This window comes from Nycticebus coucang, chromosome 8 (assembly GCF_027406575.1).
Source record: "Nycticebus coucang isolate mNycCou1 chromosome 8, mNycCou1.pri, whole genome shotgun sequence".
In the NCBI taxonomy this organism is placed as follows: domain Eukaryota; kingdom Metazoa; phylum Chordata; class Mammalia; order Primates; family Lorisidae; genus Nycticebus; species Nycticebus coucang.
In genome coordinates this window covers 105,804,666-105,827,683 of record NC_069787.1, presented here as the reverse complement: position 1 = coordinate 105,827,683, position 23,018 = coordinate 105,804,666, and the positions used below count along the sequence as shown (strand labels likewise).

General features: G+C 45.1%; 1 protein-coding gene and 1 pseudogene across 1 annotated transcript; one reads left to right on the top strand and one right to left on the bottom strand.

Moving 5' to 3' along the window:
* The first annotated feature begins 10,165 nt into the window (after positions 1–10,165).
* LOC128592799 (uncharacterized) lies at positions 10,166–10,287 on the top strand (annotated as a pseudogene).
* A 1,508-nt stretch (positions 10,288–11,795) lies between these two features.
* On the bottom strand, positions 11,796–12,186 carry LOC128591472 (myosin light polypeptide 6-like). The gene has a single exon (XM_053598913.1). It carries the CDS (start codon positions 12,157–12,159, stop codon positions 11,809–11,811), a length of 351 nt encoding a protein of 116 aa, XP_053454888.1. The 5' UTR covers positions 12,160–12,186; the 3' UTR covers positions 11,796–11,808.
* Between the last annotated feature and the right edge of the window lie 10,832 nt (positions 12,187–23,018).

The window sequence follows — 23,018 nt, the reverse complement described above, 5'->3', positions numbered from 1 at the left end:
TGAGACTATTGGGTGGGAAGGAGGGCAGAGCATGAGAGTTTCTCTCTTTTTTTTTTTTTTTTTTTTTTTTTTGAGACAGGGTGCTGCTCAGGCTGGAATGCAATAGCATGATCACAGTCGCTGCAGCCTCAAACTGATGGGCTCACATGATCTTCTTGCCTTAGCCTCCTGAGTATAGATCTGAGAGTTTCTTTTATAAAAGTTAGTTCAATAATGTATTTTCTATTTAATGGCAATAGTTAAATTCAAATTTAAACCATACAATAGATTCCTATAAATTATTCAAGTTTGCTTAAGACAGCAAAATGTGAAAAACCCACTTACCACTCGATAATGTATTGCCTGTTGATGTAGTCCAGGTACTCTAGGAAATAAACTGAGACAAATTTTTGTGCAAGTGATTTATTAAGTACTCTTAGAAATACAGGTAAGGGGTGGTGCCTGTGGCTCAAAGGGGTAGGGCACCGGCCCCATATGCCACAGGTGGTGGGTTCAAACCCAGCCCTGGCCAAAAACTGCAAAAAAAAAAAAAAAGAAAGAAAGAAAAAGAAATACAGGTAAGGGGCCAGGCTCAGTGACTCACACCTGTAATCCTAGCACCCTGGGAGGCTGAGAAGAGAGGATTGCTTGACCTCAGGAGTTTGAGAACAGCCTGAACAAGAGCAAGACCCCATCTCTACTAAAAATAGAAAAATTAGCTGGGTGCTGTGGCAGGTGCCTGTAGTCCCAGCTACTCAGGAAGCTGAGGCAAGAGAATTGCTTAAACCCAGGAATTTTAGGTTGCTGGGAGCTAGTCTGATGCCATGGAACTCTAACCTGGCACAGAATGAGACACTATCTCAAAAATACATAAATAAATACAATAAAGTAATATATGTAAGGCAGTGAAGAAAAGCAGGATTAGGCACAGAACTGAATTAAGTTATGATGCATTTGGAACAAAGGTTTTGGCAATCCCCTAGGGAGCTCCTTCAGAACTGTCTCAAATTGAGGCAAAGGGGCATGCATTTATACCCCATAATAAACAGTCATTGAATGCAATCTGTCACCAGGGAGGAGCTTCCCTTTGGCAAAGCAGCTTCATGCAGCTGAAGGTGATAGCTGGGGAGACATTATGCAGTAAGCTGTCAGCAGGCAACATTCCTGGCAAACAGGAGAAATGGCTGCTACTAAAGAGGGTCATAAGGCCTGTCGCAGTGACTCACGCCTCTAATCTCAGCACTCTGGGAGGCCAGGATGGGAGGATCCCTGGAGCTCAGCAGTTTGAGGCCACCCTGAGCAAGAGGAAGATCCTGTCTCTATTAAACGTAAACATGCATGGCAGCACCCATAGCTCAGGGGGTAGGGCTCCAGCCACATACACCGAGGCTGGCGGATTTGAACCCAGCCTGGGCCAGCTAAAATCAACAATGACAACTGCAACAGAAAAAATAGCGGGGCTTTGTGGCGGGTGCCTGTAGTCCCAGCTACTTGAGGGACTGAAGCAAGAGAATAGCTTAAGCCCAAGAGTTTGAGGTTGCTGTGAGCTGCGATGCCACGGCACTGTACGGAAGGTGACATAGTGAGACTCTGTCTCAAAAAAAAAAGTAGACAGGCATATATGTACCATATACGTATCTTTTTTTTTTTTTTTTACTTCAAAAGAATCAGAAGATATGCATTCTTCTAAAATCTATTGCTTTGGCTCTGGGCCTGTAGCTCAAGCTGCTAGGGCGCCAGCCACATATACTGGAGGTGCTGGATTTGAGCCCAGCTCCGGCCTGCCAAACAGCAATGACAACTACAGCCAAAAAATAACCAGGCATTGTGGTGGGCACCTATAGTCCCAACTACTTGGGAGGCTGACGCAACAGAATTGCTTAAGCCCAAGAGTTGGAGGTTGCTGTAAGCTGTGATGCCACAGCACTCTACCAAGGGCAACACAATGAGACTATGTTTCAAAAAATAAATAAATAAATAAAAAATAATCTATCACTTTGTTCACTTACATTGGAGAATTTGTTCAGCCAGGTACAAGTAACTATTTAGTTTTTTTAAAAAAACAATTGCATAATATTGCATATTATGTATGTTTGATTTCATCAGGTGCTTTTTTGACATCTTTTGGAATGACCATATGGTCATCTTCAACCTTATTTGATTTTTTTTTTTTTTTTGCAGTTTTTGGCCGGGGCTGGATTTGAACCTGCCACCTCCAGTATATGGGGCCATTACCCTATGCCTTTGAGCCACAGGTGCCATCCCAACCTTATCTGATTTTCAAGATTGACTAGATTGGAAATGCATGAGCACAGCAAAGAACATTTTGAAAAATGATCAATAATGAAGCAAGTTGCCTTATCAGATAGCAAATCATAGTTAAAAGCAATACTACAGGGCGGCACCTGTGGCTCAGTGAGTAGGGTACCAGCCCCACATACTGAGGGTGGTGGGTTCGAATCCAGCCTTGGCCAAACTGCAACAAAAAACGGCCAGGCATTGTGGCGGGTTCCTGTAGTCCCAGCTACTTGGGAGGCTGAGGCAAGAGAATCGTCTAAGCCCAAGAGCTGGAGGTTGCTGTGAGCTGTGACGCCATAGCACTCTACCAAGGACGACACAATGAGACTCATCTCAAAAAACAAACAAAAAAAGCGATACTATAGTATAGTACTGTAGCAGGAATAAACAAAGAGATGAATGGAAATGAACGGAAAATGCAAAAACATATTCTGTTTATATTTGAAAATATATTTGCTTTATAATAAAGATGGCATTTTCAAATCAGTGAATTGAAATGAGTATTCAGTATTGGGCAACTGAATATTTAGAAACAAAATTAAGGCCGGAGCACGGTGGCTCACACCTATAATCCTAACACTTGGAAGGCCAAGGTGGGTGGATTGCGTGAGCTCACAGGTCTGACACCAGCCTGAGCCAGAGTGAGACCTCATCTCTACAAATAGCTGAGTGTTGTGGCAGGTGCCTGTAGTCCCAGCTATTAGGGAGACTGAAGCAAGAGAATCTCTTGAGCACAAGAGTTTAAGGTGACTGTGACCTGTGACACCATAGCACTCTACTGAGGGCAACAAAGTAAGACTCTGTCTCAAAAAAATAAAAATTAAATTAAAATTTAATAAAAAATAGGTGGCGCCTATTTAGTGGCACCTACTCAGTGGGTAAGGGCACCGGCCACATACAACGGAGCTGGCAGGTTCAAACCTGGCCCCCAGCTAGCTAAAACAACAATGACAACTGCAACCCCAAAATGGCCGGTTTTGTGGTGGGCCCCTGTAGTCCCAGCTACTTGGGAGGCTGAGGCAAGAGAATCGCTTAAGCCCAAGAGTTTGAGGTTGCTGTGAGCTGTGACATCAGGGCGCTCTACCCAGACGACAGCTTGAGACTCTGTCTCAAAAATAAATAAATAAGTATAAAAGACAATTCCAAAAAGGAAAAGGCAATACAAATTAGCAAGAGAATAAGTATACAAAAGGATAAAAAGAAGACAAATCAGCAATAATACCATTATTAAGAGAAAACCTCTGTCACCATTTCTAGATGAAGTCTTTTGGGCTCCTTTTCTTTGTGTAGCTATTTTTTAACCTAGTTGAGATACAAACTAAATAGAGTTCAATCTATATTTATCCTTCCTTCTTTGCTTAATTTTCTACTCAAAAATTTATCTAGTCTGGAATACTCCCTGTTCCACTGAAGTCTCTATTTTCATTCAAGTTCTAGCTCTGGGTAAAAGTCAGTATCTTTTTTTCTGCTGCTCAGTAGGCTCGAAACTCCAGATCCTAACTCAGGGAAAAGGACTGGCTCAGCATAAGGCACTAATGCCTGGTACACTCCAGGCATTCAACACTACAGGGCTAAGAAGAGCCTGGCTATGGCTGACCTTGATTATTTAAAAGAACTAATCAGCCTCGTCCTGCCCATAGCACAATGGTTATGGCTCCAGCCACATACACCGAGTGTGGCAGGTTCAAGCCCATCCTTGTCCAGCTGAACAACAATGACAACTGCAACAAAATAGCTGGGCATTGGGGCCAGTACCCGTAGTCCCAGCTATTTGGTAGACTGCAGCAAGAGGATAGCTTAAGCCCAAGAGTTTGAGGTTGCTGTGAGCTGTCATGCTACAGAACTCTACCAAGGGGGCAACATAGTGAGACTCTGTCAAAAAAAAAAAGAAAAGAAAAGAACTAATCAATCCAGGCAGGATGGCTCACACCTCAATCCTAGCTCTCTGGGAGGCCGAGGAGACAGGTGAATTGCCTGAGCTCAGAGGTTCTAGACCAGCTTGAGCCAGAGCAAGACCTCGCCTCTAAAAATAGCAGAGTATTGTGGCGGGTGCCTGTATTCCCAGCTACTCAGGAGGCTGAGGCAAGAGAATCTCTTGAGCCCAAGAGTTTGAGGTTGTGGTGATCTATGATGCCACAGCACTCTACTGAGGGTGACAAAGTGAGAATCTATCTCATGAACCTCCCACCCCCAAACTGAAGGCTGTGCGTGGTGGCTCATGCCTGTAATCCCAGCACTTTAGGAACCTAAGGTGGGTGAATTGCCAGAGCTCACAGGTTTGAGACCAGCCTGTGCTAGAGGGAGACCCCATTCCTACAAACAGCTGGATGTTGTGGCAGGCGCCTATAGTCCTAGCTACTTGGAAGGCTGAGGCAAGAGAATCTCTTAAGCCCAAGAGTTTGAGGTTGCTGTGAGCTGTGACGCTGCAGCACTCTACTGAGGGCAATATAATAAGACTCTGTCCCCCCCACACACACAAAAAAAGAAAAACTGAGGCAAGAGGATCGTTTAAGCCCAAGAGTTTAAAGCTGCTGTGAGTTATGACACCATAGCTCTACCAAGGGTGACAAAGTGAAACTCTGTCTCAATAAACGAAGCAAAACAAAACAAAAAAACTTGGCTGAAAGGGCTAGGACTCGATCATGGACTCCAATAATAATGCTTTATTTACTATTCTGCAGGTGACTTGAAGACTTGCCCACATCCAGTTATAGGGGTAAAATTAAAAAAAAAAAAAAGGTCCTTTGTGTTATATAAGGTCAACTTAAATTGTAGAATGAACGTTATTACAACTAAGTGAGTATTAAAAGTTCTTACAGTTCCCAAGAACACAAGAGAGAAGGAGACTGACAAGGAGAAGACTCCCTGGCAAGAAGGGGTGAGGACACGCCCTGAATCTCGTTATCCCTGGATCTAGGGGCCAAGCCACAACAGCTGATAGGAAACTGATGGTCGAGCTGTTTGGAACAAGTAAGGTAAATCAGTCAGATTTCACTTGGCAGCAAGTGAAAGAGCCCCAACTCAACCAGCTCAGACAAACCACACAAAGAGCCTGGAGGGTAACTGGAGCTAAGACTGGCTCTCTCTCCCCTGGCCTCTCCTCCGTGCATATCTCTGTGTGTCTACTCCACTCTCCCAGACAAGTTTCTACAAGTGAATGGAAGAACAACTGTTGGCAGTTTTCAGACCACATCTCCCAGCTACCCCACCCAAGAACTGTACTCTTTCCCTAAGTACCAGTTCAAATGTCCCACGGCAGAACTGGGGCGTTTGGAAATTGGTAGAGAGGAGGCAGCTAGTGGCTTTGAAAATCCCAAGGAAAGCTGGACGCAGGGCTCATGCCTGTAATCTTAATGCTTTGGGAGGCCAAGGTGGGTGGATCACTTGAGCTCAGGAGTTGGAAACCAGCCTGAGCAAGAGTAAAACCTCATCTCCACTAAAAATAGAAAAATTAGCCCGGTGTAGTGGAGGGCACCTGTAGTCACAGCTACTGAGGGGGCTTAGGCAAGAGGAACGCTTGAGCCCAAGAATCTGAGGTTGATGTGAGGTATGACAACACCACCACCACAGTACTCTACACAGGATGACAGAGTGAAACTGCCTCAAAAAAAAAAAAAAAAAAAAAAAAAGAAGAAGAAGAAAAGAAAATCCCAAAGAAGCAGGTGTTCTTTCTTTCTTTGGGATTCCATGCCATCTCCCTGCTCTTTTCTCCCTGATTCTTCTCTCTGTCTTTCCTCACTCTCTTCCCTCTCAACTCCCTCTATCCTTCTAAAATATAAAGTCTAAACTTTAATATCCTTAAAAAAGAAAAGAGGCCAGGCGCAGTGCTTCACGTCTATAATCCTAGCACCCTAGGAGGCCAAGGCAGGTGGATCAACTGAGCTCGGGAGTTCAAGACCAGTCTGAGCAAGAGGGAGACCTGTCTCTCTAAAAAATAAAACAATAGCTGGTGTGGCAGGCGCCTGTAGTCTCAGCTACTTGGGAGGGTGAGGCAAGAAGATTGCCCAAGCCTAAGACCTTGAGGCTGCTGTGAACTATGATGCCACAGCACTCTACAAAAGGTGACGAAGTGAGAGTCTGTCTCTAAATAAATAGATAAATAAATAATAAGAAAAAGAAAATCCAGAAGAAATGGAAACACATGAACCTGCAATAGAAAATTAAATGTCGGGTGGTGCCTGTGGCACAGTGGGTAGGGCGCCTGCCCCATATACCAAGGGTGGTGGGTTCAAACCTGGCCCCGGCTAAACCACAAACAAAAAAATAGCTGGATGTTGTGGTAGGCGCGTGTAATCTCAGCTACTCGGGAGGCTGAGGCAAGAGAATCGCCTAAACCGAAGAGCTGGAGGTTGCTGTGAGCTGTGATGCCACAGCACTCTACTGAGGGCGACAAAGTAAGACTCTGTCTCTAAAAAAAAAATGCATCATTATTTCCACAAATTCAGGAAAGACGTGGATGAAACAGGTTAATAAGCTCAACTCATCTTGATCAACAGCATCATTATTTTCACTATGGGTATATTCTATTGGTAAGCTTTTATGCCTATTGGCTTTTGATGGACAGTGACACATGGAGTTTTGAGAATGTTGCTCACCTTTAATAGCCATCCTACATTTTTCTGTAATTCTACACTGATTCTTACTGTTTATTTTTTGTTATGCAGTCTATTAACAAGAATAATTCCAAAGACTTAAATATAACACTTCAGAACTGATTAAACATTTTATATACCCCAGTAGATAGATTCAAACTAATATTTGCTTGGAAAATAATTCATTGTGGGTACAGTGGCTCACATTTGCCATTCCAGCACTTTGGGAGGCCAAGGCAGAAAGATGGCTTGAGCCCAGGTTTTCAACACTGCATTCTAAACTGGGCAACAGAGTGAGACCCTATCTAAAAAAAAAAAAAAATTTCATTTGGCATTGTTCCCACCCCTTGTGACTACCACAGAAAAACAAAAAAGCTCTAAGGTAGGGGAAGGATGGGGGCTGGATGTCTCCCTGCCTACTGTGCACTGCATGACCCTGGGCAGGTCCTTTTGTCATTTAAATTTCAGTTTCATGTCTGTGAAATGAATAATATCAACCACTTAACAGGGTTATTGGGAGGATTAGAGAGAGAAAACGCTTAGCACAAGACACAGGAGGACCTATAATTGGTGCATATGGATTTTGAACAAAGCTATTTCCCTACAGTTACCCTAACACACCTGTATCCAGGTTGGGAGGACGCAGAAGTCCTCTGCTACATATTCACCTGCCCAAAATACACAGAAAGCAATTAATTACCAATTTACAGGGCTCTTCCCTTTGTGAAGCCAAATTGACCTGCATGTTCACCATTCATTTAATCTTACTACACTGCCTTACAACATGTCTTTTGAGACACAGTCTTACTATGTTGCCTTCAGTAGAGTGCTATGGTGTCACAGCTCACAGCAACCTATAACTCTTGGGCTTAAGTGATTCTCTTTTTTTTTTTTTGTAGAGACAGAGTCTCACTGTACCGCCCTCGTGTAGAGTGCCGTGGCGTCACACGGCTCACAGCAACCTCTAACTCTTGGGCTTATGTGATTCTCCTGCCTCAGCCTCCCGAGCAGCTGGGACTACAGGCGCTCGCCACAACGCCCAGCTATTTTTCTGTTGCAGTTTGGCCAGGGCTGGGTCCGAACCCGCCATCCTTGGCATATGGGGCCAGCGCCCTACTCACTGAGCCACAGGCGCCACCCACTTAAGTGATTCTCTTACCTCAGCCTCCCAAGTAGCTGGGACTACAGGCACCCGCCACAAACACCCAGCTATTTTTGTTGTTGTTGTTGTTGTCATTGTTGTTTGGCAGGCCCAGGCCAGGGTTGAATCCACCAGCCCCGGTGCATGTGGTGCCCTAGCCACTGAGCTACAAGCACTGAGCCAACAACATGTCTTGTATTAATTCAGACTACTAAGACCAGGTGCAGTGGCTCATGCTTGTAATCCTAGCACTCTGGGAGGCTGAGGCAGGTAGATTGCCCTAAGTTCACAGGTTCAAGACCAGCCTGAGCAAGACTGAGACTGCCATCTCTAAAATAGCTAAGCATTGTGTTGGAAACCTGTAGTTTCAGCTACTTGAGAGGCTGAGGCAAGAGAATCGCTTGAGCCCAAGAGTTGGAGGTTGCTGTGAGCTATGATGCCACAGCACTCTCCCAAGAGTGACAATGTGAGACCCTATCTCAAAAAAAAAAAAAAATTCAGACTACTATTAACTCCCATGTTGTTGAATATTTCACTATCATTTGCCAAAGTGACCTCATTTCCTGCCAAGCTAAGCTCATTTCCGTTTTGATAGGGTTACTAAGCTGGATGGCTTCCGACAATACTGCAGACACAGTGCATCTGGATTCTGCAAGAGAATTGGTAAGGTTCTATGGTTTCTCTGTGGCCAGGAGGAAAAGAGGGACACAAGGAAATTAGAAGCACTCATAACTAGCCAAATAATTGCTCCTGAAACCCTTTGGTGGGACAAAGAAATTTGGTTGTGAGAAGTGGGTAAGTGAAGGTTTTAAATGAGGAACAAGAAGAACTCATGAGAGTCATGAAAAATATCCTTCAACATCTAGAGTAGGGAGCCCATTCACTCATTCATTTAGCAAATATTGATTGAGTGCCTACCTACAGTGTGCAGGGCACTGTGTAAGGCCTTAGTGGTAGAAGAGAATAAAACAGCCGAGACTCCTGCATTTGTAGAGCTTACTTTCTAGTGCGGGGGAAGATACGATAACACACAAATCATCTAGAAAATATCTAAAACTATTGTCAGAGAATAGTGTGACAGGGGCAGGGAAAGGGTGCTCCTCTAAGTAAGGTGGCCTAGTGATCCACGGTCTAAATGATGAGAAGCCAGCTATGAGAACTTCTGAGGCCAAAGCAGGCTAGGCAGAGCGAGCAGCAAGTGCAGCCGGCCTAAAGAGAGAGTCTGCTTCGTGTACTGAGATCTGGAAAGAAAACCGGGTCAGGTCCTAGTAACTGAAATGAAGTGATTTGGGTACAGAGGGTCACGGAGTGGACCCTCCAGTGAAGAGATTCTCAGATGATGTCCCCCAGGAGGGTCCCATCTGGCCCCAGCTCTTGGTCCCCTCAGCCTTCAAGTCAGCAGAAGTAGGGCCTAGGGCAGCTGATTCCCTCCCTACCACCACAATCATGTTGGGTTGCAAAAAGCTTCATCTCTTACCCCAGTGTTCCATGGACATGTAATACTCTATGTGTTCCATAATGTGAAAACTTGATTTCCTGCTGATCATTTTGTTTGTTTGTTTGTTGGCTTGTTTGCTTTTTTCAGACAGAGTTTCACTTTCTTACCCTCAGTAGAGTGCCCTGCAGCTCATAGCAACCTCCAACTCTTGGGCTTAAGTGATTCTCTTGCCTCAGCCTCCCAAGTAGCTGGGACTACAGGTGCCTGCCACAAACAACGCACGGCTATGATGATTGTTTTTGTAGGTCATGTTAAAGAATAATTTTGGTGGTTTTACTGGTTTCTTTTTCTTTTTGGTTTTTGAGACAGTCTCTTTCTGTCACCCAGGCTAGAGTATAGTGGCATCATCATAGTCATTGCAACCTCAAACTCTTGCACTCAAGGGATACTCACGCCTACGCCTCCCAAATAGATGGGATTATAGGTGCACACCACGAACCCTGGTTAATATTTTAGATTTTCAGTAGAGAAGGGGACTCACTCTTGCTCAGGCTCATCTCGAACTCCTGACCACAAGTAATTCTCCAGCAGTGGTCTCCTAGAGTGCTTGCTAGGATTACAGGTGGGTAATCCACCTCACCCAGCCAAGACTAAATATTTAACTACTATGTAGTTTCAAAGGGCGCAATTAGAACCAATGTTTAGAAAATATAGCAGAGCTTTGCACAGTGGCAATATCATAGCCAATGAGGTTTATCTAAGGCATGAATATTGCTAATAGAAATTTTAGAGAGACAGATGTACTTCAAAATAAGAGTGAACTTTAAAAACTATCAGAACCGGGCGGCGCCTGTGGCTCAAGGAGTAGGGCGCCGGTCCCATATGCCAGAGGTGGCGGGTTCAAACCCAGCCCTGGCCAAAAAACCAAAAAAAAACTATCAGAACCATCCAATGATGAGTTGCCTCAAAAAATAACCCGATGGAAGGAGGAAAAGATACATATTGTAAAGAAAGACTCAATGGGGCGGCACCTGTGGCTCAGTCGGTAGGGTGCTGGCCCCATATACCGAGGGTGGCGGGTTCAAACCCGGCCCCGGCCAAACTGCAACCAAAAAATAGCCGGGCGTTGTGGCGGGCACCTGTAGTCCCAGCTACTTGGAGGCTGAGGCAAGAGAATCGCTTGAGCCTAGGAGTTGGAGGTTGCTGTGAGCTGTGTGAGGCCACGGCACTCTACCGAGGGCCATAAAGTGAGACTCTGTCTCTACAAAAAAAGAAAGAAAGAAAGACTCAATGTCATAAAGATGTCAGTTCAGGCTGGGTGCAGTAGCTCACACCTATAATCCTAGCACTCTGGGAGGCCAAGGCAAGAGGATTGCTGAGCTCAGAAGTTCAAGACCAGCCTGAGTAAGAGAAAGACCCCATTTCTACTAAAAATAGAAAAATTAGCTGGGCATTGTGGTGAACACCTATAGTCTCAGCTACTCAGGAGGCTGAGGCAAGAGGATTGCTTGAGCCCAGAAATTTGAAGTTGCTGTGAGCTAGGCTGATGCTATGGCACCCTTACCCTGGTGACAGAGTGAGACTGTCTTAAAGAAGAAAAATAAGGCTCAGCGCCTGTGGCTCAAGCGGCTAAGGCGCCAGCCACATACACCTGAGCTGGTGGGTTCGAATCCAGCCCGGGCCCGCCAAACAACAATGACGGCTGCAACCAAAAAACAGCTGGGCGTTGTGGCGGGCACCTGTAGTCCCAGCTACTTGGGAGGCGGGGGCAGGAGAATCGCTTGAGCCCAAGAGTTGGAGGTTGCTGTGAGCTGTGAAGCCATGGCACTCTACCCAGGGCGACAGCTTGAGGCTCTGTCTCAAAAAAAAAAAAAAAGAAAGAAAGAAAAATAAGTAAATAAACAAATAAATACAGAAAAATTATTTGGGAGCATGATAGTGCGTACCTGTAGTCTTAGCTACTTGGTAGGCTGAGGCAAGAGAGGGACAACCATTTCTAGGTATTAAGCATATTAAACACAGAATAATTAAAATAGTAAGATATAGGGACATGATCAAGCAGATAGATTAATGAAACAAAATTAAAACTCAGAAATATATGTGTATAATAATAAATGTAAAATTATATATATAATTTATTTATATACATAAATTTAGTTTCTTATAAAGGTGGTGTTTTTATTTTTTTATTTTTTTTAGGGGCACAGAGAACGAGTTCATTTGGTGAATGCTGGTGGCAAACATCGTCTCAAAGTGACAAGATGGGAAAGGTGCTGTGACCACAGAGCCTAGGACACTTTCAGGCTAGATATAGTCTCACATAGGAAAAGGCATGGGCTCTGGGGATGTTGGGATGGTCCTCAGCCATTCACCACCATATGGACAAGCCACTCATAGTTGATACAACCATTACTGTCCTCATGCCCTGCCACCAGCATCTCAACTTCTTCCTCTGTCATTTTCTCACCCAGTGTGACAAGAACATGCTGGATTTCAGCACCCATGACTATGCCATTGCCTTCCTTGTCAAATACCCGAAAGCCTTCAACATACTCCTCCTGGGTGCCTTGGTCCTTGTTCTTGGCCACAGTCTGCAGCATGGGCAGAAAGTGCTCAAAGTCCAACATCTTCACATCTATCTCCTTACTCTTAGGGTTCCCCAGAACCTCGAGCACCTCAGCATTGATAGGGTTCTGGCCCAGGGCCCACATCACATCCGCACACTGGCTGTACGGGATCTTGCCAAAAGGTGGTATTTTTAAAAAGACAGATTATTCAATTAAAGGTATTGGCTGGGTGCGGTGGCTCATATCTGTAGCCGAGGCAGGTAGATTGCTTGAGCTCAGGACTTCAAGACCAGCCTGAGCAAAACAAGACCCTGTCTCTTCAAAATAGGAAAACTAGCTGGGCGTTATGGCAGGTGCCTGTAGTCCCAGCTACTTGGGTGGCTGAGAGAAGAGGATTGCTCGAGCCTAATAGTTTGAGGTTGCTGTGAGCTGTGACACCACGGCATTCTACTGAGGGCAACATAGTGAGATTCTGTCTCAAAAAAAAAAAAAAAAAAAAACATTAAAATTTAAAGTGTGGGTGGCACCTGTGGTTCAGTGGGTAGGGTGCCGGCCCCATATTCTGAGGGTGGCAGGTTCGAGCCTGGCCCCAGCCAAACTACAACAAAAAAAATAGCTGGGCATTGTGGCAGGCGCCTGTAGTCCCAGCTACTTGGGAGGCTGAGACAGGAGAATCACCTAAGACCAGGAGTTGGAGGTTGCTGTGAGCCATGACGCCACAGCACTCTACCAAGGGTGATAAAGTGAAACTCTGTCTCTAAAAAAAAAAAAAAATTACACTGTGCAGTGAAGAGTGGCGCCTGTGGCTCAGTGGGTAGGGCACGAGCCCCATATACTGAAGGTGGCGGGTTCAAACCCAGCCCCGGCCAAACTGTAACAAAAAATAGCTAGGCGTGGTGGGAGCCTGTAGTCCCAGCTACTCAGGAGGCTTAGGCAAGAGGATGGCCTAAGCCCAAGAGTTGGAGAGCTGTGATGCCATGGCCCTCTACTGAGGGCGATAAAGTGAGACTCTGTCTCAAAAATAAATAAATAAATAAGGGTGGCATCTGTGGCTCAAGGAGTAGGGTGCCGGCCCCATATGCCAGAGATGGCGGGTTCAAACCCAGCCCTGGCCAAAAACTGCAATAAATAAATAAATAAATAAATAAAATAAAGTGCATGGTGAAAATATTCATGTATGTGTTTGTACAATATAAAAATAGTCATTAGTCCATCCTGGCTCAGTACTTAGCAGATAGTAGGGAAGTAGGACATTCAAGGTGAGGTTTGATGTTTCACTCACTCTGCTATAATATTAAATGTGTCACATTAAGTATATATTACTTCTCTAGTTAAAAAAAAAATTGTGGGTTCCTCACCAGAGGAGTGTTAGTACAGAGCTGAAACATTATTTGCAGAGTACCTTGCAGGGGGAGTTCCAACCTTGTAGGGAATTTCAGACCAGATGGGTCTCTAGGCAACCTTCAAAATAAAACATTCCTTTGTTCTATGATCCATAACTCTAGTGGGACTTGCCTTATTTTTCCAACTGAATTATAAGCTCTTTAAGGACAGGGAGACTGGATTTTGCTTTGCAAAAAAACTCATTTTTTTGCACAAAGATAGGATGTACATTGCTGGACAAGGTCTGCCACTTCAACGCAGGAACATCTGTTGTTGTTTTTTTGAGCCAGAGTCTCAAGCTGTTGCTCTGGGAAGAGTGCCGTGGTGTCACAGCTCACAGCAACCTCCAACTCTTGGGCTTAAGCAATTCTCTTGCCTAAGTCTCCCAGTAGCTGGGACTATAGGAACTGGGCTATTTTTTGATTGCAGTTGTCATCGTTGTTTAAGCAGACCCAGGCCGGGTTCGAACTTGCCACCATTGGTGTATGTGGCCGGTGCCCTGCCGACTGAGCTATGGGCGCCTCCTGAAACATTTGTTTTTTTTCAAGCCAACATAGTGCAGTCTCAGTGTCCACAGCTTCAAGATCATATGTTGTTGTTCTAACCTTTCATATCGGGCCAGGCACAGGGGCTCACGCCTGTAATCCTAGCACTCTGGGAGACCAAGGTGGATGGATTACCTGAGCTCAGGAGTTAGAGAACAGCTTAAGCAAGGTGAGAAACCCCCTCTTTAAAAATAGCCAGGCGTTTTGGCAGGCACCTGTAGTCCTAGCTACTTGGGAGGCTGAAGCAAGAGAATTTCTTGAGCCCAGGAGTTTGTGGTTGCTGTGAGTTATGACATCACAGCACCCTACCACGGGTGATAGAGTGAGACAATATCTCGAAAGAAAAAAAAAAAATTAACCTCTCATATCACAGAGAGAAATGTAATATAATTTTCCTGGTAAAGGCCGGGAGCGGTGACTCACGCCTGTAATCCTAGAACTCTGGCAGGCCAAGGCAGGTAGATTGCCTTAGCTTTTGAGTTCAAGACCAGCCTGAGCCAGAGCAAGACCCCACTTCTAAAAAAATAGCTGGTGGGTGGTGCCTGTGGCTCAAAGGGGTAGGGTGCCGGCTCCATATGCCGGAGGTGGTGGGTTCAAACCCAGCCCCGGCCAAAAACTGCAAAAAATAAATAAATAAATAGAAATTAAAGGGGTGGCGCCTATGGCTCAAAGGAGTAGGGCACCAGCCCCATATACAGGAAGTGGAGGGTTCAAACCCAGCCCTGGCCAAAAAAAAAAAAAATAGAAAATTAAAAAGATAATAAATAAATAAATAGCTGGATGTTCTGGCAGGCGCCTGTAATCCCAGATACTCAGGAGGCTGAGGTAAGGGGATCACTTGAGCCCAAGTGTTTGAGGTTCCTGTGAGCTACGAAGCCATGGCACTCTACTACGAAGTACAACAAAGTGAGACTCTTGTCTCCAAAAACAAACATACAAAAAATTTCCTGGTAAAGAAAACTAAGTAGGGCGGCGCCTGTGGCTCAGCGGGTAGGGCGCCGGTCCCATATGCCAGAGGTGGCGGGTTCAAACCCATCCCCGGCCAAAAAAAAAAAAAAAAGAAGACTAAGTCAGTGGGTGGCGCCTATGGCTCAGTGAGTAGGGCACCGGCCCCATATGCCAAGGGTGGCGGGTTCAAACCCAGCCCCGGCCAAACTGCAACAACAACAAAAAAAATAGCTGGGCGTTGTGGTGGGCGCCTGTAGTCCCAGCTGCTTGGGAGGCTGAGGCAAGAGAATCGCGTAAGCCCAAGAGTTAGAAGTTGCTGTGAGCCGTGTGACACCATGGCACTCTACCCGAGGGCGGTACAGTGAGACTCTGTCTCTACAAAAAAAAAAAAAAAAAAAAGAAGACTAAGTCAGCATATTTTGTCTTTGGTTTGGTAAAATAAGAGTTTATTTGTACAAAGTCAGTGGATCAAAAAGTGTTGGCCAGCACACTGCCTTGATTCCAATGTATACAACACCAATAGTATGGTTACAGGACTATAGCCTATGACCTTTCTCTGGGCTCCTACATGGGTCTCAAAATAATTATCTTTCATCCCTCTGGCATAAATAAGACCTACAACTACAAATATATAACATGGTCTTATGAGACTAAACTGGTCAAAGAAGTTTTGCTTCATTTTAAAAATAACTGGAGGTTGGGTATGAAGGCCCTAGCACTCTGGGAGGCTGAGGCAGGAGGATCATTTGAGCTCATGAGTTCAGGACCAGCTTGAGCAAGAATGAGACTCCATCTCTACTAAAAATGAAAAACTAAGACAAGAGGATTGCTTGAGCCCAAGAGTTTGAGGTTGTTGTGACTTACTAGGGCACTCTACTGAGGGCAACAAAGTGAGACTCTGCCACAAAACCAAACCAAACCAATATTCCTATCTTAAATTCTGGTAATCTGAGTTCTTACAACATGGATGTGATCCAAAAGACATAATCCTTTGTTCTCAGAACATAATCCCAAAACATTTCTTTAAACAGACTTTAAATAGCAAGCCCCCACCCATCACCCCTACACCTTGACCTCCCTTCCCTTTTCTCCCCCCATAGTGCACATTATATATTCATGTGTTTGTGTGTATTTTTTTCAAAAGAATCCAAATGAAGCTGTCCCTGGTGCTCTTGAGCAATTCCTTACACATAGCAGATACTCAAGAAAAGGGTTTAATAAATTATAATGGTAAAAATTGAAACAATGCAAAAAACAGAGTAATAATGATTAAGTATGTTTTGGCATAGTTCTTTGATATGTGTAGTCACTAAAAATGTAATTAAGCTAACTATTTCAACTTGAAAAATAGAGGAAGGCCTGATGCGGTGGCTCACTCCTATGATCCCAGCAATTTGAGAGGATCACTTGAGGGCAGGGTTCTAGACCAGCATGAGTAAAAGTAAGACTCCTGTCTCCATAAAAAATAGAAAAATTAGCCAGGCATGGTGGGCCATTTCTGCAGTCCTAGCTACTGGGAGGCTAAGGCTGGAGGAGCATTCAAGCCTAGGGATTTGAGGTTGCAGTAAGCTATGATGACACCACTGTGCTCTAGCCTGAGACAGAGCAAAAGAGAGGAGGAAGGAAGGGAGTGAGGGATACTCTCTATCTACCAGTTAGGAAGAAAAAAGAAAGAAAAGAAAAACATACATTATTAAAGGGGAAAGCAAAATGCAATGTGGTACAAGGATACAGCAGATTGTTATAGTAATGGTCCCAACAGGACCTGCCTGTTTCTGGACTTTTGTGAGGTCTCCTCCCACATTGACTCTGGGTTTGGTCATGTGACTTACTTTGGACAATGGCACATTAGCAAAGATGATGCAAGGAGCAGCTTGAAGAAACGTTTGCTCAGTGAGTCTTGGCCTGTCTCTGGTGTTGCTTCCAGTACCCTGCAGCCCAGGTAGCATGCTGCAGATACATTACCCAGCCCATAGCTAGCAGTAGCTACCAGACATGAACAAGGCCATATCCAGCTCCATATTATACTACCCAGTACTGAAAAACCATAGTGGCATGAATGACACTAGCTGACAATGGCAAACGATACGCCCAGTTGAGCTCAGCCAACCGATGACTCAGTTGGTAAGAAGTAAAATGATTATAGTTTCTTTTCTTTTTTTGTTTTTTTTTAAAAGACAGAGTCTCACTTTATCGCCCTTGGTAGAGTGCGATGGCATCACAGCTCACAGCAACCTCCAACTCCTGGGCTTAGGCGATTCTCTTGCCTCAGCCTCTCAAGTAGCTGGGACTACAGGCACCCACCACAAGGCGGGCTATTTTTTGTTGCAGTTTGGCCGGGGTCGGGTTTGAACCCGTCACCCTCAGTATATGGGGCTGGCACCCTATCCATTGAGCTACAGGCGCCGCCCTGGTTATAGTTTCAAGCACTATGTTTTGGGTCAGTTTCATACACTTTTTACTTTGTTAAAATAGATGTGCAGGCTGGGCGCAGTGGCTCACGCCTGTAATCCTAGCACTTTGAGAAGCTGAAGCGGGTGGATTGCCCGAGCTCACGGGTTTGAGACCAGCCTGAGCAAGAGCAAGACTCTGTTTCTAAAAACAGCCAGATGTTTGGTGGGCACCTGTAGTACCAGCTACATGGGAGGCTGAGACAAGAGAATTGCGTGAGTCCAAGTGTTTGAGGTTGCTGTGAGCTACAATGCTACAGCAGTCTACCCCAGGCAACAAAGTGAGACTCTGTCTAAAAAAAAACTCAGCGCCTATAGCTCAGCAGCTAGGGCGCCAGCCATATACACCAGAGCTGGCAGGTTCGAACCCACCCCGGGCCTGCTAAATGACAATGACAACTACAACCAGAAAATAGCCAGACATTGTGTTGGGTGCCTGTGGTCCCAGCTACTTGGGAGGCTGAGGCAAGATAGTCTCTTAAGCCCAAGAGTTTGAGGTTGCTGTCAGCTGTGATACCACAGCACTCTACCAAGGGCAATATAATATGACTCTGTCTCAAAAAAGGAAAAATGTAATCAAAGTCACCTAACACAAACATCTTCCTAAGGATGAAACTTTCTCTAACATGCCATAAAAATGGTTCTTAATCCACCATAAACTTATACAGTAGTTGATAACCACTCTGGGTCATTTTACGTGTTTCTAAGATAGGCCGAGTGATGCAGCCTGATCCTGCCCCTGCCATCTTTTTTCTTTTTTTTTTTTATTTTGGCCGGGGCTAGGTTTGAACCCACCACCTCCGGCATGTGGGACCAGCGCCCTACTCCTTGAGCCACAGGTGCCGCCCCATCCTTTTTCTTCTTCTTCTTTTATTTTTATTTTCTTTTATTTATTTATTTATTTATTTTTGACACAGAGTCTCACTTTCTTGCCCCCAGTAAAGTGCCATGGCTCATAGCTCGCAGCAACTTCAAATTCTTGGGCTCAAGCAATTCTCTTGCCTCAATCTCTTGAGTAGCTGGAACTACAGATCCTGCCACAATGCCTGGCTATTTTTAGAGACATCTCCCTCTTTCTCAGGCTGGTCTCGAACTTGTGAGCTCAAGCAATCCACCTGCATCAGCCTGTCAGAGTGCTGGGATAACAGGAGCGAGCCACCATACCCAGCCTTTATTTTTATTTTTGAGACAGGATCTCACTGTCATTGCCAGACTGGTGTGCAGTGCCCTTCCAATAGCTCCCTGCAATCTGGCATTCCTGTGCTCTCCAGTGATCCTCCCACTGTACAGCCTCCCAGTATCTAGGCCTATAGGCAGGTACCACTACGCCCGGCTAATCTTATCTTTCCTTTCTTCCTTTCCTTTCTTTCTTTCCTTTCTTCCTTTCCTTCCTTTCTTTCTTTCCTTCCATTCTTTCTTTCCTTCCTTCCTTTCTTTCTTTCTTTGAGACAGAGTCTCACTATGTTGCCTTTGGTAGAATACTGTGGCATCACAGCTCACAGCAACCTCAAACTCTTGAACTTAAGTGATTATCTTGCCTCAACCTCCCAAGTAGCTGGGACTACAGGTGCCCACCACAATACCTGGCTATTTTTTGTTGCAGTTGTCATTGTTGTTTAGCTGACCCGGGCTGGTTCAAACCCGCCAGCCTTCAGGTATGTGGCTGATGCTGTAACCACTGTGCTATGGGCACTGAGCCAATTTTTCTATTTTTTTGTAGAGACGGGAGTCTTGCTCTTGCTTGGGCTGGTCTTGAACTCCTGAGCTCAAGGGATCCACCTGCCTTGACCTCCCAGAGTGCTGGGATTACAGGGGTAAGCCATAGCTCCCAGCCTGATCCTGCCATCCTTTGGACAGCCATGAGTACCAGGATGGAGCACACCTTCCTCAAGGAAGCAGCCTTGCCTGACCAGCTCCCCATCCTCTGTCCCCCAAGAGGCACCAGGACAAGCTTTGCACTTACAGCCTCACCCATAACAAAGAATGTTTTGAGTTTCTGACCTCCCTTCCTTGTCTCTTGTACTAAGACATGACATTCACAATCATAATCTGGTACTTAGCCCTGTGGCTTCTGTCTTTGCCAACACTGGCTTTAGGCAACATTATGATACCATATAAAAAGGTGAGGGTAACACAATAACCAAGAAAATGCCACGAAGGCATTTTCAACCAGTTTGATGAAAATATTTCAAACTGTATATAAAACCAGCACATTGTACCCCATGATTGCATTAATGTACACAGCTATGATTTAATTAAAAAAAAAAAAGGTGAGGGAAGGAAGAGGTTTTTAAGCACTTTATTCTGTTCAGGCACTCCACATCAGAATCATCAGCAAACCCTGTCATAGGAAAGAAAGGTGTGTGCCTTCTAAGTGGCTCTTTTATTCTAAACTTGGGTGCGCTGGGACTGACTCATCCTTCCCTTGCGGCACCGATACTCAATCCCAAGGCTGATGTGCAGCTTTCTCTCCTCTCCTGACCCTGCCCCGCAGTCCTTGCTGCCAACCTCAGGTTTCTCCAACCACCTCAGTGCCCCAACTCAGGGCCGAGGTTTTTATTTTTGTGCTTCCCCATAGGAGCAAATACAGGGTCTCCATAAAGTTTGTGTGCAATTTAAAATAGCCAACTATTTTACATAGTACATTTTTTTTTTTTTTGTAGTTTTGGCCGAGGCCAGGATTGAACTCGCCACCTGAGGTATATGGAGCTGGCACCCTACATAATAAATTTTATATAGGATATTTGTTACTGATGTCCCAACTCTTCATCCTTGTGTGCTTTCTTTTTTTTTTTAAACTTCCCCAGTAGCTGGGACTATAGGTGCCCACCCACCACAACAACCGGCTATTTTTTTTTTCCTTGTTGCAGTTTGGCCAGGGCTGGGTTTGAACCCACTACCCCGGGGCATATGAGGCCAGTGCACTACTCCTTGAGCCACAGGCACCGCAATGTCTTGAATACCTTCTTTAACCCTTGTTTCTCAGAGCTGCTTTTTCCCTACTGCTGGGTCCTGGTAATTACCCCTTCTAACTCAATTACATCACCTTTTCCCCACTTCCTCTTTCCTTTCATTGTTATGCAAAGTGGGGGTGGCTGCTGAAGGCCGCAGAAGAATCGGATTAGCTAGCAGGGTATCTTGGCTTTCTCTTCCTGGTCTGCCTGTGCTCCGGAGATCTCATTTCCCATACGCCACACTCACTCCACACTGTCTTCCCACCAGCAAATGAACCAGCAGTGTGGTAGAAATCAGTGAGGGTGAAGTGTGGCTGAAGGGGAGGTTCTGGGAGAGTTCAAAGATGAGCTTCATTACCATGTACTCAGGTAAGCCTGAGATTCTGACATTAATAAAATAAACTCAACAGAAGAAAACTCGCAGGAAGAAAACTGTAGTATTGTGAAAAAAAGCAATTTAGTTCAGAGAAATCAATGCTGCGAAAATTTATACAAAATCTGTACTCTGGAACTATTCTGTCAAATGATGATTCTCATCCTACCACCAAGAAAATACATATAAACATATAAAACTGCACCTTAGGGCTCTGGCCTCCTTGAATCCTAGGGGCACAGGATGGTATTAATGAGGGGTGTGAGGAGCCCAGAGCCGGAGGCAGGCCTTTCGCCTCTAAATCCCGTCTAGAGTTCAGGGCAGTTCAGAGAAAGCATTCATTTGTTCCTTCATTCAACAAGAAACTCTTTGAGAAACTTCCAAGTGTCAAGCCCCACGCTGGGCCACATTGTGAGGCAGAAGGAGGTGAATCAGACACAGTGCCTGCTCCCAGGACATTCACACTCTGGTGGGGGAGACCAAGAGAAAACAGACAATGAGTGTACAGTGACGGCAGAGGTAGTGAGCAAGGGAACTGTGGGAGCCTGGGGGGCAGGGCGGGGCGGGGCAGGAGCAGAACTACTTCCCACAGTTCCCCCTTCTCACAGCCATCAGTTCTTATACCCCTCTAACTACAAAACGAAGCAAAGTGCTTTTTAAAAATCGCCAAGCATTCCCTGACAGGCTACTCTCAGCTGTCCAGGTCAGGCCTCTCACCCCCACCCTGGCCCCTTCCAGCTTTCAATACCTCCACTGGGATGGAGCCTGTGTGTACTGTCTCTGCCAACCGCGGTGAGGCCAACCTACCCCCTACTCCTTTAGAGGGCAACTTTCCCTCCCCAGTCCAACTGTTAAATAAATTACCAATACCCCTTGTACCTCCTCCTTTCTTTGCTAAAATCTTATTCATTTTAGTAGTTGAGCTTTAGGGAAACAAGGAGTAACAAAAATAACTAGCTTTAAGGAAGTTACAGATTTGCAAGAAGCAAAGAGTCTTGGTAGTAGCTGGTCTTTCTTCACAGGATCAGAAGGCTGGGGCTACTAGGCTGGGTTTCCTAGTACCTCTTCTTCCCTGACTTCTCCTTTCTTTTTTTTTGAAACAGGGTCTCACTCTGTCGCCCAGACTAGAGTGCTGTGGCATCATAGCTCTCAGCAACCTCAAACTCTTGGGCTTAAGAGATTCTCTTGCCTCAGCCTCTCAAGTAGCTGAAACTATAGGCATCCAGCACAGTGCCCACCTAGTTTTTTGTTGTTTGTTGTTCGAACCCACCAGCTCCAGTATATGTGGCTGGCGCCTTAGTGGCTTGAGCTACAGGCGCCACCTAGTACATTATCTTTTAACCCCAGTTAAAAGATATTCCCTATCCCAAGGTGTGGGGAACTGGAAAGCATTGTTTTTCGGTTTTTGTTTTTTGTTCCTGAATGTTAGGGTCTCCTCTTGTGCGAGTTCCTCCAAGACAGAAACTGTTGATTGTCACTGCTTTCCCAGCTCCTCCTACAAGGTCTACCTATACCAGCTGCTCTGAGACTGTTGAACTGAGCCCATATTAATTTACCTTTTAATTTATTCACCTTGGGCGGTGCCTGTGGTTCAGTGAATAGGACGCCAGGGCCCATATACCGAGGATGGTAGCTTTGAACCCAGCCCGGGTCAAACTGCAACAATAAATAGCTGGGCGTTGTGGCGGGTGCCTGTAGTCCCAGCTACTTGGGAAGCTGAGGCAAGAGAATCGCGTAAGCCCAGGAGTTGGAGGTTGCTGTGAGCTGGTACGCCACGGCACTCTACTAAGGGCAATAAAGTGAGACTCTATCTCTAAAAAAAAAGAAGATGGATGGTTAATTTATTCACCTTGACATTTCAGCCCCTCACATTTAATCCATAATCAAGTTTTAGAAGCTCTATCAAAATTCATATATTTTCTTCTGTTCATCTCTATATTGTCACCATCACTACCCTCATCCAAGCCAATCTAGTTAGATATTTTTCTAACTAGGAATATATTATAGCTTCCCTGCTTTCTTTATAAATTTCCCTTATTTATTTTCCACATAGTTGATACATTAATATGAGAGAGAGATTGATCAATCTCATAAGTCTAGATTCCTTGAGACCTAGTACATTCCAAACAAATTTCCCACTTATGGAAGAGGTGGTTATGTGACCCCACATATACATTAATATTATTATTATTTTTTTTTTTTGGAGATAGAGGTCTCAGTTTATTGCCCTTGGTAGAGTGCTGTCGTATCATAGCTCACAGCAACTTCAAACTGCTGGGCTCAAGCGATTCTCTTGCCTCAGTTTCCCAAGTAGATGGGACTACAGGCACCCACCACAAAGTCCAACTAT

Coding starts and splice junctions, on each gene's coding strand:
- LOC128591472 (XM_053598913.1), bottom strand. CDS start 12,159: ATGTGGGCCCTGGGCCAGAACCCTATCAATGCTGAGGTGCTCGAGGTT.